This window comes from Tubulanus polymorphus, chromosome 2 (assembly GCF_964204645.1).
Source record: "Tubulanus polymorphus chromosome 2, tnTubPoly1.2, whole genome shotgun sequence".
In the NCBI taxonomy this organism is placed as follows: domain Eukaryota; kingdom Metazoa; phylum Nemertea; class Palaeonemertea; order Tubulaniformes; family Tubulanidae; genus Tubulanus; species Tubulanus polymorphus.
Window position 1 is genome coordinate 899,786 of NC_134026.1, and position 20,251 is coordinate 920,036.

Genomic DNA, 20,251 nt, shown 5'->3' on the forward strand with positions numbered 1-20,251 from the left:
CGAACATTATCAATGTTATTTTCTCAACATTATTACGTTTAATGCAAAGTATTTTGAAGGTTTTTTAATTAAGATATATTGAGTATCATCGTATAGATATTTCATCTATCCATATATCTAGGTAAATTACAAATAACTGATTGCTGAGATATCTACAATTAAGCTGAATTCGATAACTTTTCGAGATCGGGAATGCATCGAGTGCAGATTTGAATCGGGCCCCATATATTGTAAAACCGACAATAGCTATCAAAACATAGCTAGGACAATTTACTAATCAACACTGTTCATATTTCCTTATTTATAGAAAAAAATGCTCCTCTATATTCGATAAAACCTCAGTTTGATGGTTGCTATAAACCTAACTAAACAGCCGAAAAATTTTAAGATGAATAATGAACACGTATGTGTCGTTTTATTCTCATGACAAAAATTACACCTTGCTAAATGACAGGTATTTACGTACTCGAGGAATTATCATCTAAGTACCTTGTTAACGAATGGACTGTATTTTAATAACAGTTCAACATAAGAGCATTTAAACAAGAGACAAAACCTACAAAGTCCCACTAGTCTTAACTTAAGATTTTCAAACATTATCAGTTCACTCATTCAATACTACGTTATTTCAGGGAAAACATGACAATAATTTTACTATCGATAACTAATCATGTTTATAGCTGTTTAACATTCTTACTAAAAAAGAGTAAAATGTATCTCCCAGATATGATCCCTAAAACAATCAACAATAACAGCAGTGATAGGGTGTGCTATAGGTAAAAGGGCGGGCGATCTTTCATCAGTTATTTGAAGCATTCTATCGAATCAGTTATTTTTTAATGTGTTTGATTTAGTTAAGGTTTATGGTTATTTGTTTTGTTTATTACTAACTGTCCGATAGAACACTTAAAACAACAACAGAAATGATCTCAAGAGGTTGGGAAACACGGAGAAGGTTGTTCTATGAAAGAAGAACCTTTAATGATTAGATTAAGTTATTTAAAAAAAATTCCTGATGATGATTATAATTATAGAAGTTAACTATTGTTTTTTCGTTTTTGTTTATTTTTTTATTGGTTATGATTTGTTTTTTTTTAAATATTTATTTTGTTATGTATTTTTCATTCATTGTTTTTTTTATTTACTTCTTTAATTATGTTCGATGTATTTTGTACTATTTTTTACTATTTACATCATCAGGAATTTCTTACCGGTGGAAATATGGGCTCACTTTAAGAAAAGTGCTACAAATTCACTGCTGCACCTAAATAATCGTTTATCATTAAACACCCCGATTAGGAGTTAAGCGATCATTGAAAGCCACTCAACCTTATGATATGGATGACGATGAAAGAAGTTAAAACAGCTATAAACGGAATTAAAACGATCAAAATTATTGCTGGCCATTATTATTTATTCCTTTATATCACATTATTCCTAGCTATACCTCTCTTATACCTCTGTGGATACAATGTACTAAGATACAAGTTTTCATATACCTAGCTATGATCATCTACATGGGAGCTCAATGTGAAAATCGAGATATTCTACTCATTAGTCAAATCGCTTTCATGGGAATTCGAAAAAATCAAAAAATACATCAACGCTTTGGTATATAAACTTATTTTTTGTACACAGAACACTGCCTAACATTTTAGTCTATGTTTTTCTTAACTACGTGATGATATTCAAGGGCGTAGCCAGTCTATACTGAAGGCCCACTTTTTGGCCATGGAATCATTTTCAAAACATCTTTATTCAAAGCCCATAAACTTGCTGGGCGAGTTTAGGAGTCCAAACTAAACAGGTATCAACTTCCTTTATTACGTTTAAAAGTTGCAACCGTTTAACTGACTACCCCTTTCCCTTTTGAACATTTAGGCTATGCAAATTATTTTCACTCTCAGGAAATATAAAATGAATCACGGTTTCTAAGAGACCAAACTATGTCATTATCACAAATCATGCTAAGCTATGTTTAATGATGAAGATTATCTGAACTATCCTGTTGATATTATATCTCAGTTTAGGTACATTTCAACGGACCTACGTCAAACCGTGATGCTGAACGCGATCAATACCATCAATTAATGGAGCTTAGATTTTATGAAAGAATTAGGATGCCATTTTATTGAAATATTCAAATATGAATAGTTCCTTCTCAGGCCCAGAGCCCTAATTATCTAACTTATAATTTTCAATTATCAACATTAAAACTATTTCTTTATTTCCACCTCTTCAAATAGACAGTGAATTTTAAGACGCATTTAAATTAAACCCATGTTACACATCAGACTGGTTTGTGAAAAGATAATACACAAAATAAATCAATACTTTACATAGTCTACTGATGTTGCTGCTCCTGAACAAGTGTTTATAAGATACGCATTGTCTGTGCTGCTCCTGAATAACTGTTCACAATATATAAACATTGTCTCTGCTGCTCCTGATTAATTGTTTATATATAACACACGCATTGTCTCTGCTCCACCTGTAGAAGAAATCTGTCATTGGGCGATAAACCGCTGCTGGCTGAATTTCTCATCTGGACTTCTGGGCCTATGCAGTTGAAATCTTGTTGAAAAAGTTGGACTCTTCTGTGGTAGTTGATGATTTCAATTCAAGTTGGAATATTCTGTTGGCTATTCGAACCAGTACATTTTTGACTAGATAATCTTAGGCTGAGCATTTTCTTATAGATGTAATTTAGCTGAAATGAATAAAAGAAGATATCCTGTAATTATACAATATCTTACAATATACACAATTCTTCATAGAGCATTAATCATTATAAATTCCATGTAAATCAATTTACCTTTCAAGATAACGGGTTAGTGTCGGCTAGGAGTTCTAAGTTGGATGAGTTCTTCGTTGGTTCTAAGTTCAAGTTGTATACTTCTGTCGACTGTTCTAATCAGTAGATTCTAGATGGTTAGTTGATCTTAGTATGGGCTTTTTCTTATAGATGTGATTTGTGATAACTGTGTTTAGTGTCGGCTAGGATTGTCTAAGTCGGTTCATGAGTTAAATTCGTTGCGCTCTTCTGTGGTAGTTGATGAGTTCAATTCGAGTTAGAATCTTATGTTGGCTTTTCTAATCAGTAGATTTTTGAGTAGTTAATCTTAGGATGGCCTTTTTCTATAGATGAGATTTAACTGAAATGATTAAAAGAAAATATCCTGTATTCACATAATTCTTTATATAGCATTGATTATAATTTCCATGTAAATCAACTTACCTTTAACGATTGCTGGCTTGAGTAATGGCTTGGATCCTCGGTGCGTTCGGATATTAGTTTCGAACCCCAACTGCCTAATTATTTGTTGTAGTAGTAGCATTAGTTCATCACTGTTTAAGACTAATGATGGCTGGATATATATCAGATCAGCAATTTTGGTAATTAAATGCCTCTTCTGTGCGCTGTTCTCTAATCGGCAGATTTAAAACGAGTTGTTAACCTCAAGCGCGGCAGTTTCATATAAATATTATTTAGCTGAAACGATGAACAAAGATATCCTGTAAATACAAATATTTCATTCAGAATTAATCGTAACTAGTGGTAAGCCCGTGGAAACCACAGGTGATTTTTGAACGAAGAACTTCCAACTTATTATTTCGTTGCATGTTAATTGAGTATTTGGGCATTTTAAAGTGGCCTAATTTATGTGGTGAGATCAGCTGTGCCCATATAGAGACCATACGGGATCTCAGGACTCACTTGACCTTCTTCCCATGAAGGCCCAAGGTTACAGAACTATAGATAGAAACAAATATGTAAAGTACCGATATGATCATTTCATAATGTATGAATTTCATGACCCGGCAGCCGGGTCACAAAGGCAGCAGTGACCTGGCTGAGCAGTAGCTTGTACTGTATCAACAGTGACAACAGTAGCTGTCTCTAGTCAGTGACCCATGCACCCTCTGTGAACAGTAGGAGTAACTACAAAAATTTGGTAAGTGGCCCACCGCATAAATTCCAAAATAATTTTGAATGGAAACCATGCCCAAGTGATAAAAGACGTTGAGATCTACCGCTGGGCAAATTTTCAGGGCAATACATCCAGTAACGACGGAGCACTCGGTACAACAATTCGGTATTATTATATAAGATAATTTCATGTATATCAACTTACCTTTTATTATTGCTTTGTTCGCTATCAGCGAGGATCTCCTAAGTTGGTTAGTTGGTGTTGAGATCAACTCAAATTGGCCCCTTCAGTGTGCTGTTCTCTAATCGGCAGATTTTAAACGAGTTGTTGATCTCATGAGCGGCAGTTTCACATAGATAGGATTTAGCTGAAAATGAGTAAACAAAGATATCCTGTAAATACAGATATTTCATTCAGAATTCAGGCCCCTTCTGTGCGCTGTTCTCTAATCGACAGATTTTAGATGAGTTCTTGACATCAAGTGCTCGTTTGACTTTGTATGAATTTCCTGACCCGGCAGCCGGGTCACATCGTACTGTATCAACTGTGACAACAGTGGCTATCTCAAGTCAGTGGCTATGCCAGCAGACCCATGCGCCCTCTGTTTACAGTAGGAGAGACTACAAAAATTTGGCAAATGGCGCTGTTCCAGTTGGTCGATTTTGGAAGAGTAGTTGATCTCAAGCTGGTTTTCTTATAGTTGCAATTTAGCTGCTATGATTAAAGAAGATAGCCTGTAATGACAAATTATTTCATTTAGAATTCATCATTATCATTTCCATAAAATATCAGCTTACATTTCAAGTTTGCTGGGTTCCGTATCAGTTAAAATGTTCTAAGTTCATCATGCATTTGATTTAAGCTTAGATTGTTGTGTGGGCTGTTCTTATCCGTAGATTTATGATCGAGTTGTTGATCTCAAGCTGGGCAGTTTGATGACAGGATTCAGCTGAAGAGTAAACAAAGATATCATGAAATCACAAAACATTTCATTGAGAATGAATTGAAATAATTCCATCTATACTCCATGTATATTAAGTTACCTTTTATGGTTGCTGGATTCGTTATCGGCGTGGATCATCTAAGTTGGTTGGTTGATTCTAGTTGGCTGTGCGCTGTTCCAGTTGGTAAATTTTTGACGAGTGTTTGATCTCAAGCTGGGTTTTTTCTTATAGTTGAAATTTAGCTGCAATGATTAAAAGATATCCTGTAATGACAAAGTTTTCATTTAGAATTTATCGCAATAATTTAAACTATATTAAGTTACCTTTTATGATTGCCAGGTTCATTATCGGCGAGGGTCTCCTAAGTTGGTAGTCTAATTTTACATATCTTTTGTTGTTTTTTCCATGTAAATAGTCCGAAAGTTTACAATGTTTGAATTTTGTCTAATTTTACATTTCTTTGCTTTTCTTTTCATGTAAATAGTCCGAAAGTTTACAAGGTTAAGATAATTTTGTCTAAGTTTTTCTTTTTACTTTTGCTTTCTCCGTGTAAAGTTTTTTCAAAATCGGAAATCGAATTACAGATATAGTTGCGTGATCGGCGGTCCATTTTACATAAATTTTCTTTTTCTTGAAATCCCAGCACATAACGGGAAATTCGGTTCCGGTGCCTTCAATTAATCTTCCAACCAGTCTGAACCGGCAAGCGTCTGATTGGGGACTTTTAATACATCGAGATTTGGAATATCTATATTACAAGGTTGAAGATCATTTTGTACATTTTATGACTAGTTGATTAATAGTATCATATAGTGCTAACCTGCTAGTAATATTGCCCCTATAAACATTTCGATTCCCAGCTAAACTATGTTCATATAATTAAATTAACTTCATCGCCAATTAATAAACTTTTAAGAGATATGTATTCTTCCCACAGACATCTGTGCCCAGTGAATGGTATTCTAATCCATTTCAGTTATTTTAAATATTGCTGGTAAAAAATATATACAATGATCTTATGATTATGATAATATAACTAGCTTAACGAACCCAGAATTCCCCAAAAACCTAACTGATTCAACAGATCCCACACACATGTGGCCCAGTTAGACGCAGACAACATTGCACGATACAGTCGTCTCATCCACTGCGCTATTTTTAATAAACTTAAATTCGTTATATTGAATTAATTCTAACTAATTTTCTGATATCTAAGCGATCCATTAATTAGTAACCATACTAGCCACAATTAATTGTCAGTCGAACAATATTTATATGGAGCCTGAAAACCTACACGAGTAGAATTTCAGATGTGGTGAATTCATCACTATTTTAATTCATCAGAACTTAAGATAAAATTACATTTTTAGTGGTAAATTAAAATTCCCTTACCCGAATTGCAATACTATCTTTATTTCCCTTTTACAGTACACTGTGTATAAGGATCAAAAGACCTTGTAATGACTGGACCTCCCTAGTGCGGTGCAAGACATGATGCTGGAATATAGTTTGAAGGAAAGGGGTTAGTAAAAGAGAGCTATTAGCAAGAGGAATAAGACCTAAGTTAAGGATATCCTGTCAGAATAAGGCTCTCAATCTGACATACACAGTGAAATTGAAATATTTCCCCTCCCAAATTCAGGAATGTATTTGTGCACGTACAGTTTTGTTTTATCTCCCTTCGATCGGAAGTAAATCTGCATTAAATGATTTTGGCAATATGTATCAAAACTAACACAGCTGTATGAAGACACAATAGGTTCACTTAGATACAGATAAATAAGTAATGTGCTCAGATACACATGTATCAGCTACATTTTTGATGTCTATGTACTTGAATTCAAAATAATTTCACATCATTGAATTTACCTTAATTGTAGATATCTAAGCAGTACCTTAATGAGTAATTCACCTTAGTTATATCCTTATTCATCCTCCAAGTTGTTTGTCCCGCGTGTTGACTAGGTAATGATGTTGTTGGAACGTCCAATGGTGCCATCGGACTGATGTTGGTAATACCACTATTATGGATGTTGGTATCACCAGACTTCCCACCATCGGAGTTTGACTTCTGGCTAGGGAAATGACAAGATGAAGAGAGCACGTTATATATTAAGTCAAAATGTTTGTCAGACAGAGCCTGACCACTGTGGTTTGAGAAAGCTTTAATTATCTCATAACCATCCCTATCATTAATAGTATTAACTATTTTTGTGCCACAGATTTATGCCAGCTCCGTTCGTGTCTGGGTTAGGTACATATACAGCCAAACCATATACCTCTTCCCCACACGATAAGTGTTTCTTGAGAACACCTGTATTTTGGAATTAGTAAAAATCAACCCCTGATATACCACTATTGCCCCAAGTTTGCTTAAAATGAGCTGAAATTAAATAGTACATAATCATTAATTAACAAGACAAAATTTGCAACTATATCTAACTTTGATAGTGGATGATGAAAAGATGAAAGGCCAGGATGAGGGGTCTGAGTCAGAAATCGAAGATACAGAGTTTACGATGTATTTGAAGTACACAAAAGATGCTCGAGATTACAGAGTTCACGAATACAATATTGACGTTATCATCCGCTGCGACAAGAAAAATTGGGCAAGATTTTGGTGGAAGGGGAAAGAACCTTGGATGAAAAATAAAATTTACACAGTTTCACGGCTTAAATCGAAGTACAACCATATAGACGCTGGTAATACATAGTTTTAACGGCTTTACATCATATTTGATCTAACCCGAGAGAAAGAAGTCAGCACAGAACTTCTGGCTGATAACAGCAAAGTCCGGTTCTCAGGGTTCCAACTGGCAGCGGCAGAGTCGGAGTTCTGTAACGTGGCCTCTTCCCAGCTAGTGGCGGGGTGCAGACGACACGGGTGTTACTACGGAGGACCCACAATCAGAGTAAGATGGGAAGCGACAAACAACTTCGGCTTTGGGGGATATCCGATCTTCAAGCATCAACACCAAAAGACAACCGGCACCCAGATGAGAGAGAAAAACTGGGTGAACAGGGAGCCCATCAGCAAGATGCCAATGGGTAGCCTTAGGCGAAGAAACCAGCCGATTCAGACTAGAATGGACCAAACTGGGGACCCAATTGAGAATTGAGCACACCACCTAAGACAACCGACACCCAGATGAGAGAGAAAAACTGGGTGAACGGGGAGCCCATCAGCAAGATGCCAATGGGTAGCCTTAGGCAATGAACCAGCAGATTCAGACTAGAATGGACCAAACTGGGGACCTAAAGATCCAACAGCCCCTTCAGTCGAAGAATGCTACCGCCCCCATCTCATTCTGATTGCAGGTCCCCCGTAGTAACATCCGCATCACCAGCACTCCGCCACTAGCTGGTAAGAGGCCACATTAGTGAACTCAGACTCTGCCGCTGCCAGTTGAAACCCTGAGATTGAGAGGGCGGGGGCGAGGGATGAATGAAATGAAAGAAAAAAAAATGAAAAAACAAAAATAATATAGAAAAATAATGAAAAAAATAAAGATATAAAATATACCACACATTCATACGACACATATAAACTCCATTCACTCCTCTTGCACACACCGCGCACACAACTCCATCCACTCCGCTTGCACACACCGCGCACACAACTCCATCCACTCCGCTTGCACACACCGCGCACACAACTCCATCCACCGCCACCGGCGCCACGCCACCGCTCCGAAATACTCCGCGCCACAAGATCGCCAGGAAACACAGCAAAAGCTGAAGAGCTCGAGAAAACGCCATCTGATCGTGTCAAAGACTAGTACTCGATTGAACGATTGTGGAGAAATTCCGCCCGGAGCTACGATCAAATGCAAACCCAAATGTAGATATTTTATTGAACGGAATTTATTATCAGTCCACGTCAGTTGAAAACCCGTTTTGATCGATGTTTTGTTGTTTATTTTAAATATAAATTAGATTTGATACCTACGGTTATTGACTAATATCTAATTGTGAGGGTTAGATTAAAGGATCGCGGTTGAATTTCCTACTCGCATGCCACAGCTCTGTCGATTCTCAACCGTCTAGTGCTGCCCCTAAATACTGTGGCGAAAACATAAACTAATCGATTACTCTACCCGTATTTTTACGAGGCCTACGAGCAATCATCTCAACTTCAGATAATTGCTCGTAGCTCGTAGATGAGGAGGCCTACCATTAACATATCTTGCTTAGTTTACGTCCTTCGTGTCTTGTGCTATCCTAAGACTATAGATCATATTGGATCCATTTTCAGCGGTAGAGCGAGAATGATCCGAACAGTAAAGATTGTTCTATTTTTCTAATAACTTTCTCCACGTCAATGTTGATAGTTTAAAAATTCAAAATACAAATTATGTTCAAATTCAGATTTCACAAACAACAACTCGTTGACCCACTGAAAGATAGCAGCAAAACAATCTCGGGTAATAAATGTTAGAATAAAAGGTTATCTCTCAGGGCCTATGGAAAAAGTACTAATTAGCATAGGAAAGGCAGGCCTACCCATGTAGGCTTACAATATCCAACTGCCTTGACGAGAGAAGAAGAATTAGCAACATAAACAAAATCGAAAAGGAAAATATCGAAAGTGCATGATATCAAATTAACTTTATGGCTGCTCAAATTCACTGCTCGTCAAATTCAACACCACTAAAACCGATGCCTGAAGTAGCTTGGGCTTGAAGCTCACATCACCCAGATCACGGCAAATTAGATCCGAATTTCAATTGCTAGACTTAGGGTGTGCCGGTCGAATGAGAGAGTACAACATCTCAGGGAATGTCTAGAGTTCAAATGATACTGCGTAGATTTATTCGAGTTCACGCCAAGATTCATATATCAAACTCAAACAGTCCCATATAAATGAGCACCTGAAGACAGTCTACATCAAGGACAGGGTGGCCATTTTGCAGAATCTTGGGAAGAAATCCTTTGAGGAAGCGATGGATAAAGGCAATTACATCTAATTAAAAACATGTTTATTGAAAATATGCCTAGTTTACAATATTTCTCATTAAAAAACCAAAACCGACCCTGAAAATATATTCATTCTGCAAGGAGGTTGGTTGGCAAATTAGGTGGTATGAAATTATTGGAGATTTGGCTGTCGGAGTATGGAATCACATTATGTTTCATTTAGAAGCCGTAGGCCTACGTCGTAATACATTGACGTGTTTGTGTTCAGATTTCACATGGTCACAGTCGAATGATCGCGTGTGACGGGTGTTTATCTCAGGGAATTCACTATGTACGCCGATTCAATTGAGTCCATTCATGCTCGTCACACAAACTAAGTCCCGTTATGATACCAGCCCTACCGTCGTGTCATATGTAGTTTTTTTATTAGAAAGCCTTCGTCTGTTTATTTTGTAAAATTATCACGAAAGTTACGAAATATTCCCATACATTACTATACCTCGGAGATAGGACGTTAACCTGGCGTAAAGCGTAGAATGATTAATTTTTGGGTTGAAACGATTTTGTGCTAACGAGCTAAACTTAGTTCAATTATCTATAAAATCTTTTAATTTGACGCTTCCACCCGTCCTATGTAAAATGAAATCATCTTGGATAGGACCCCAAGACCCCCACTCTGATTTATGCGCCCCTCTGCTCTAAATTACAGATGGATCCACCTCTGAACTTCCTACGACCATTCGTCAAATCAAAAGACGTCCCACCTTAGACTGTAAATTCGCGCTCAGTTTGGGTGCGTTTTTAGCAAAACACGAATTATACACACCGAGTCCCGCGTGCGGAGCTGAGAAATTTCACTCGTTTATTTCGGCCATTAATTAACCATTTCCAATTAACTAATTACGACTAAGCGCCACGCAATAGTATGTTTATATAATGATTTACGAAATTATTCAAAATGGAGATTGATCTCGATTGTTTTTATAAAGGATCCATCGATGTGTTATTGATCGCGCAGTCGTTGGTCTTCGAGATCAATAGGAATGAATAAATGAAAACAATAGACGAGTCGTCTGGCACGAAGTAGGGGGCGACAGTTGTGACAGACGATAATAAGGAAGATGTGATCCGATCCTGGATTGAAATAACGTTTAAAATAATTCCTAAACCTACAAAAGCTGCGCGACAGATTACTGATGAAAGGCGAAACGTGATTTAAGACTGTAAGCACGCGACGGTATTCACAACTGATATAAATGACGACAAATGGCCGCGGGCTCGGATCGTTCTGAGATGGACGTGGCGTCGATTTAAGCGGGACTTTCCGAAGATAAAAATCACCTGCCCCTCTAAAAAATCAGACGTATGAACACACAAAAGTGCTAAAATAGACGACACTTTGTGTTTGAATTCGATAAATGGAAACCTACAGTCGTCAAACTAATACTCGACAAAAACACTTCCCATTGATACAGTTGTCTTACTACTTGAAGTAAAGATGTTAAAACCTACAACTCGTCAGAATCCGAAGATAAAGACAGTAGAATAACCACAATAGAACGTGCATGAAATAAGAATATTGCATATCACCGGCGATTTCTCGAGTAGGAGACCGAAACTCCACGTCCTCTTAAATATAAATCCTATTGAGCTTCACTAAAATCGCCTTTGAATATACGAATTGTGTTTTTGATACACCTTATTTTGTTATATACAATATTTCATTTCATATTTTCATATGCTCAGAATATCTTTGCACAAAATAGATGGATTCATTTTCTATTTTTCGAGTTCCTTTGTCTCGTGTGCTAATTTTCCATGGACTACCACTAAATACATGATTTACTAAATGAAAAACATCTTTCACTATAACAAATGTTTTTCTACGAGAAACTCGTTGTTGTAAAGATGTGTTTTGTTCGTCAAAATTTCGAAAAACTACATTTTGCTCGGGAGTAGAAGCGAAGTAAACGTTTGCATAACCGTTGATGGAACCGACAGAAAAAAGTGTCCTAAAGGTTTCCTTTAGTTTATCATTTATTGTCAACATTGCGTTTGTATCTTCGGGAATACCGTACTTAAGTTATAACAGTTTTTTTTCTTTCTGAGTGTTGAATATCTTACATCTTATATTATTATGGTAACATACACGGGTATAAGATGCACATATGAGAGATTTAAAAGAGACTTATTTTCTATTCATTGATAAACCGCTCGCTACTGATCATAGAAAATTAGATGGTGAAAAATCCGACCGGATTTCCGAAGAATGAGAAGTCAATAAGATTAGCTCGTTCAGGGTTTACACAGCGAGTCGAAGAGCGGCCAATTTAGCGATTGAATAGAACACTCAGTTATTTCGGCTCGGTAGTTTTTAATCTGATTGACACACACAGAAGCTCTTCACCAAACGACGGATCGGAATTAATGATAGAGCCTATGCACCTTATCCGTCTAAACAGTGGTTAAATACACTGTCCCGGAGCAGACGACCGAGACGAGTACAATACAACGATAGAGATGTGGCTTTTTAAAATGACTCGGTGCGCATTAATTAGTTACGTGTATCCCGATAATACCGGAACAGACGAAATGACCAAATATCACACTAAATGCATCGTAGATATTTGATTTGAAATTATACCAGACGTAATTGAGTTAAGAACAACAGAAATTATCTACCAAATTCCCAGTCATCGACACCTAGAAATTACGTATAATCCACATTCTGGCAAACAAATGGCTTTTTGACTGGATTTATATCTTTAAGTATATTCATTCTTATATGATTCAGGGAAAGTATCTTGGATTTGTGTCAACGGTCAGTCAGAATACGATTTTTCAGATCAGAATAAGCTAAAAATTATCATTATCCCTTTATCTGGAGAATTATGACAATATCTTTAAAATGCGTTTAAGTTTCTTTTTCAAAAGTATATAGGTGGCAATATTATTAAACCACAAGGGCCTATATACACACATTTAAGTTATTGAAAAAATATATATTCATCGTGATTGAAATAGATGAAACGTACAAATTCTGCCATCACGAAGAATACAACATAAAAAATTTCTTCAGGTGAAGAGGATCTAGGATAACTATCTGAGAAAATTAAGAAAAGTTTATTTCTATTTTTATGCGTAGTTCTATTTATTAAAATCATGAGGCATCTTCGTCGATTTCTTTTGTCGGGACGAAACCGTAAATGGTTTACGTACAATCAAACTTAACTAAAAATCTGTAGATTTCTTCACCTAATGCTGTTATGAATTAACGAAGAGAACCTCATCGCGAGAATATTCAAATATCTCATGCTGCGACAACACTAAAATGAATCTTGATGAACGCATGTTTTAACGCTGTTATTGTCAATATTTATCGCGAAATTTCACAATTCATCAGATTATTCTTTTGTCGTTCAATCACCAGCCATATTACCCGCATTCTGGTTATATTTACACCAGTACTGTTTTAGGGGACACATGTAGCTGTGCTGTCTCGGTTTTAATTCACACTAGTTTCTGATCAGATGTAATCAGACAGACTGTAGGTTCATTCTGCGGCGTCTGCGACGACGGTCCCCGCCCTCGACAGCTCATGCTCGGTTAGGTGTAAATTCGCTCTTCGCTGACTATTCATCGCCACGCTTCGTCGCCAGACCTCTGTATTCACAACGATAATGTCACCTCCTTCTGCCTCGTGATTGACACCGATTTCAACCAATCGCGAGCCGTATTCGCCTAGAATCGGTTGCTTCAATGAATTATGACAAATTATTCAATAGTGTAATTGTTTCTGGTGGTATATTAGGAAGATGTTGACCATTTGGGGCAACACTCATCATCTACAACTTAGATAGATACGAATTATTTTACATGCTCTCGTCCTGCTCTGAGAAACTTCACTGGAATAAGACATCAGCGATTAGTTATAGAATGGCATCAGCTATGTATGAGGAACAATTATTCGGGCAAAGATCGAGGACCTTCCCGTTAAGTCATGGACTAGTTTCAGCAAGTCATCAGTCGTTCCCGTTTGCAGGATTTCCGATGACACACGATCCTCTTGGATTAGGTAAGTTTTATCATCAGTTTTTTCTCGAAAATTCACTTTGGAAGGTTTGGAAAGTTCTGGTCATAAGAATAAGAAATAAGTAATGTCTGGTCTGAGCTGTAATGTGTGAATCTTTTTTCAAACAATAGAAATGATTTCCTTTAATTCTCTCTTAGATTTACATATAACGTATGATATTTTATGATATTTCGTCGATAGAATCAAATATTCAAACAAATTGACTGTAAACCAATTGATGAAGGCAATTAACTGCATCTTCGTGGTGAACCTACGTAAAATGTTGATTAGATTATTTCTGACATCTGTCACAATCTATACCCACAATTTTGCCATTACGTATATGAGAGAATAACTGTTTTGATATTTGAATGAAGAAATTCTGATGTCTAATTGATGTATTAATTTATATCTTGAATTTCAGCTCCAGGACCGCAACAATTCGGTGCGTACGCTCACATGAATATGGGTGTCACGGATCACAAACGACTTTTGCATCACGGCTCATCGCAACAAGACGAAAACAACAAAAATATCAAAATCAAACTCGAAAACAGAGAATTATGGCAGAAATTCCACGCTATTGGAACTGAAATGATCATTACAAAAACCGGGAGGTGAGTACATTTTTAGAGAGTTGTTTTAATGTTTTGCAATTCAAGCTCCAAATCGAGTTTTTTATTTTCTATCATCAAAATGGAAACATTTTGACTAAAACGATTATCTTCGGAAAGCTACATTTCAACTTAAAATAATCTTTTACGTTTTACATTGTGCTGATTCTAATACGTTTTATTGGAATCAATTAGCGCTTTGACCATTTAGGATTAACAAAGTCAAATGTGAATCGCCTTTTGTAGAAGAAAAGCGTTATTTGTAAATGAATTTAATACGTGGGATTATTAGCATTTAATCCTATTTTAAGTGGATTACAAAAGCGTGTTTGCAAACTTCATCAAATTTTACATTGTGTGGTTTCAAAAAGTCATTAAAACGGTGGGCGGATTCGCGGCAAAGTTGGCAAATAAAATCTTCAGAAGCGAAACATTAGCACTTCAGCGGCACGCTTTAGCTCCTTTCATGCGTCGAGAACTCCGTGGGTCCTCAAGAACCTGTCGCTTTTGTAGTCTTATTATTGACATAGAAATGAAACCATCTTTGAAGATGCCCGTAAAAACGTTTCAATTACGAAACATTTATAATCCACGATGCTTTTATCCGATTTTCCTTTTTTCCATTTAATCAACGATATTTCGAATATCTTTTTTAGACGAATGTTCCCGACCTATAAAGTGAATCTAGAAGGACTGGAACCACACGCTAAATACATTCTCCTAATGGATATCATTCCTGTTGATGATTGCCGGTATAAATATCACAATTCGGAATGGGTAGTGACCGGTAAAGCGGAACCTCACATGCCAGGGCGACTGTATATTCACCCAGATTCACCAGCCTCCGGAGCTCACTGGATGAAACAAACCGTCAGCTTTCAGAAATTAAAACTTACAAATAACAATCTCGACCAAAATGGACATGTAAGTTACAAAACTTAAAATTAATTATCTTAAGATTTCTATCATCGTTATATGTAGAATTCTTATTACATGGTTCCATTTTGTTAAATATCTAATGTTCGATCTTTTTTTTTACAGATTATCTTGAATTCGATGCACAAATATCAACCTCGAGTTCACGTAGTTCAAGCTGATGATATATTCTCGATGAGGTGGAAGTCGTTTCATACTTACGCTTTTGAGGAAACTTCGTTTATCGCCGTCACAGCATATCAGAATGAACAGGTAAATAACTTCTAATTTACCATGAAAATATCCACATCATGTATTTATCTTATTTTGAGAAATAATTTTTGATGCAAATGGAGATTCTGTTTAAAAGATATTTTGGTTAAATTTTCGTCAATCATATCTTATGCATTTTTCAAAATCTCTCCATCCATAAATGAAATTTTGTAGAATATTTGTTGTTTCAAGCTGTCGCCAAAACTAGCGATAAATCGGCATAAATTACCTACATTCAGAAGTAATTTTGTAAAATCCTCTCACCGTGGACAATATCGGTGTCAATTTGAAGAGGTTGTCGTGTTTCCTCCGTATTGGATCAGGTGTCGACCATAGAATCAATTATTCATTTAAATCTGTAATTATTCACACGGAGACTTAGTTTACTTCGTTTAAACCGTTGGCGATCGTTTTAAACAATAGTCAATCTGAGATAATTCCACCAATTTCCCGAGGTAAAAGATGGCTGTAATTTAGACAGAAGTTGTCACTCAACGATACCCCGGTTGAATAATTAAGACACCACTGTCTTTATTTTCAAAAGAAGTGTCAAAGATTTGCTGGAAGCATCTCGGTTCCGGGCTATACCGCATTGACCAATAGAATATCTAGTATAAACTATAATGCCTATTGTACGGCACAGATTTTCAAGGCCAATCTGTCTCTCTAATTAACTCCGCGTAATTAACTAATTTTCACACCGATCACGTAAATAGAGGTGGAACATTTTCACGGCTGAATTATGAAGTATTTTTCATAGAGGTTTTGTGAGCGTGTCAGTGTTTGTATCTTGTGTACCCAGCGGGGCATACCATATATCGCGTTAATTCCCACAAGTGAATTTGACATTGCCATTTTTTGTTTTTCTGTCTTAAAACGCAATTAAATGGTTGAATATTTATACATTGTAGATAACTCAATTGAAAATCGACCACAATCCGTTCGCTAAAGGATTCAGAGATAATGGAATGGCGCGAAGAGATTGTAGATTACAATTCAAACGGTCAATTCACGATTCATCGGATTCTGACAATGATAAAGGTAAGGTTCATTATTCAATAATTGAATATTCCTATATAAGATTTGAAAACGTTCAGTGCTATTCAAATGATACAATGAAGACTATAGTTTTGGCCCTTTGTAACTGGCTTCATGATCTTTAGCTCTGTGATTTGGGCTATTTTTCAATGTTATTTAATTCATTGATTATTTTTCAGATTGCATTTCAATGGACAAGAAAAAAATGAGACGCGAAGACGAAGATCAGGTCGACGGACACATCACATCTACGACTTGTAACGTGGGAAGTAGCGCCGAACATTTGATAAAACAAGAACCAACTCGTCTGGAACTGTCACCCGCCGGAACCAGTCCCGGTAGCGAGGGTCGTCTGAACCATTCATCGTTAACAGACAGCGAGAAATCATCCGACCATTTGAACAGTAGCGGCGATGATCTAGGATCGTGTATCATCGGCAAATCTAGTACATCGATTACTCAACCGCTTAGGCGTCAACCAAATCAGTTACTGTCACCGCAATGTCAGTATCTACCGCAAAATTCCTGTTCGTACTTCCAGCATAGCTCGTCACCGTTTCAGTTCCGAGGAGCCGATCAGATGTACTATCCTCATCCGCCTGCTCCTAATTGCTCGAATAATAGTTTTTTACCGGCGGTCACGACGGCCGGCGGATTTCTACAGCCTGTTCCCAGTATGAAACTACCAGCTGCTTGTCATATGTCTTCTCCAAGCGCTAATGCGTGTTCGATGACCAATACTTCACCTCATCACGGCAGCAGTCCGCCGTCTGGGTACGCGCTGACTGCAGGCTCCCAGTCGCACACTTCCATGTCGTCTTGTACTTACGTTCAACCGAATCAACATTATTCGATGATGAATTTGACGAGTAATCCACATTTCACGACCGGACCGCTCGTCTAGAAATACTTACCGTTATAAACAGTAAATCAATGGCTGCTACAACGTTTTGTTATCACAGTATATATAAATACCAACGGAGTTTCATCGACTGCATTTTATTTATTTCGTGTATAGATTACTTATAAAAGGACTAGTGAAAACTTGAATCAACGATTGAGTATAAAAAGTTGCATTTGATAGTAATGATTAACAATGATTATATTATATATTGTCAATGAATTAAATAATTGTTTATGGTGCTAAATATCTGTAAATAAGTTGTATATGTTATAAACTGATGTAAAACATGATACATCATTATGTGTATAATGATTATAAATCTAAGCCCTACTATAGATACTTGTATTTTTCCTCCTCAAGACAAAACGGGATAAAAGAATGATCGGTTTTAGTTATCAACTGTATTATAGTAGATATTGCTATATATCGGTGTAATGTAAATGTAAAACTCTCATTCAAATAAATGTATGAATTAACTCGAGTTTGTCAAATAAAACAATTTCAATAATATCTTTAAAAACGCGTGTTTTTCTTGTCTACTGCGGTATTGAATGGCTTGATTCTGGTAACGTCCATGAAACAAGGATACAGAAGTTCTCAGCAGCAGCTCTATGAGAGGAAATCTTCGATTTATATCATATTTGAAACGCTCGAGGAACACATTTTTTAGCAATCAGTCTATCATCTGTGGTCTATTTGAGATGATTAAATCGGTTTATCGAGGACCCTAATAATGAAGAATTTTGAACTTTTTCTTTAACCTGAGGGAGTTGTGGGCTCTCACTTAGTAACACGAGTGGGACTAAAGAATGTACGCCCGCATGTATTATCGTTATATCTGGCTCCTAAAAGGATGCTTCGTTTCTGATCCAACAATCCGTCATCCACAATATCCACATCCAGTTCAAAATTAATAGCGATAAACAACAGAATCTGATTAAAAGCTTTATATTTATTCATGTACAGATATCATAGTAACGGTACACACATAAACAAACATAATAATAATAATTCACATACGTCGGTTATTAATAAGGTACTGGTATTTACTATTTACAATAAGATGGTCATATAAAAAAATGATCAACACCATGAATCTACAGCTCCGCACTCGCTATTGATAATTACTCAGAAATGAATCTTTATTCACAACAAATAATGTTTCTAATAATATACATAAAACTATATGGATGATATTGGGTTTATTTCCACAAAATATAGACTATTAACTGTCTACTACTGGCATACTGGTGTGAATTGTGGCTTCATTACAAATTGACAGTCCTAGTTCCGAATGAAATGCTCAAAATTTCTCCAACCCTTACTCAATATTTGGTGTAAAGAGAATCTGTGCTGACTGTTTATTCTTCATCTTTGAAGCGGGTGAAAGAAATCATTATTTTACATTTTTCTTGATATTCCGATTTCTAAATTCGGATTATGAAATTACGCACAACGAAATTACACAATTCCGTACAAATACAACAGTAATTTTTGATGATAAACTAGATTTAGGAGAAATCAGTGCCGAAAAATTTTATTGGCACAAAAAACCAACATATTTACATAATTTCTATCAGTTTCAAAGATACTGAAACATCTCCATTGAAGTATTTTCTAAATGCAAAAAATAATTTTGAAAATGTCATTAAAAAAATCTTTATAAATCTAGACGTTTTAGATGATATCATTTTTTCAATACAATGATTGAAAAAAATTATCTAATAACATTGATTTACTGGAGTGATTCTGTTGGCACTTGTTAAAAATATGATATACATGTATATTCATTTTATTCAGATAATCATTTTAAACCAATAATTGCTTGAAATTACTATGCCATGATAATGTTACAACTTCATATATTAGGCTAAAAAAAATTGATACCTTGTTTCTCCACTCTGCTGAGCTTAAATGTTGACCCGGCCGGCCGCCTATCTACCCTATACATTACTTTTTTTAAAATCGTGATCAATTTTACCATAACAGACCCGGCCGCTATAGAAATGAACTGTTTATAAATTTTATCATATTTTACAAAAATGACCCGGCCGCTGCGGAGAAACAAGGTATCATTTTTGTTTAGCCTTACACTGACATAGAAACTGCTAAACATAAGAAAAATGATAGGTATATAATGCTGTGATTTGTAGATGATGGTTCCTCAGTTATTAAATAAGATGTCAATAAAGGAAGCTTCCCATAAAATATACACATGAAAATGCCAATATCTAATGTATCCTACCTATAGTACGGTACACATTTGTAAGGCATTACGAAACATAAGAAAGGTTTCGGACTTTTTTGAAAGTACTACCAGATTCTAGTACACGTGGGTACCTACATATTTTATGGATTGACTCCAATATTGTTTGGAGTAAAATACTCCCATGACAATCAATATCATACATACTCAAATATTCCTAAATACTCACAGAGTTCAATCGTTAAATATTTACAGTTGTTTATCCCACGGAAGAATCCATGTTTATCAAACGCATTTCAGTTCAATATTGAATACTAGAACAGCACAGTTACGATGTAACATAAATTCACACGATGTCTGTGAAAATGTTTGTTCTATTGTACTCAATTTTTGTAAACTAACGAAATAATATATCTATACGACGATATAATTGAAT

At 36.1% G+C, this 20,251-nt stretch overlaps 1 protein-coding gene and 1 long non-coding RNA gene across 2 annotated transcripts; one reads left to right on the top strand and one right to left on the bottom strand.

Annotated features, from left to right (window-relative positions):
* Nucleotides 1-1,018: 1,018 nt before the first annotated feature.
* Nucleotides 1,019-5,266, bottom strand: LOC141899612 (uncharacterized). Its single transcript, XR_012618637.1, has 7 exons — nt 5,200-5,266; nt 4,976-5,118; nt 4,730-4,881; nt 4,137-4,299; nt 3,239-3,493; nt 2,816-3,155; nt 1,019-2,710 (listed from the first exon to the last, which is right to left on the bottom strand). It is a non-coding gene; the product is annotated as an uncharacterized LOC141899612 (long non-coding RNA).
* An 8,457-nt stretch (nt 5,267-13,723) lies between these two features.
* LOC141900445 (T-box transcription factor TBX2-B-like) lies at nt 13,724-17,609 on the top strand. Its single transcript, XM_074787355.1, has 6 exons — nt 13,724-13,868; nt 14,290-14,482; nt 15,136-15,403; nt 15,521-15,667; nt 16,579-16,708; nt 16,885-17,609. The coding sequence occupies exons 1-6, from the start codon at nt 13,730-13,732 to the stop codon at nt 17,607-17,609; spliced, it is 1,602 nt and encodes a 533-aa protein (XP_074643456.1). The 5' UTR covers nt 13,724-13,729.
* The last annotated feature ends 2,642 nt before the right edge of the window (nt 17,610-20,251 follow it).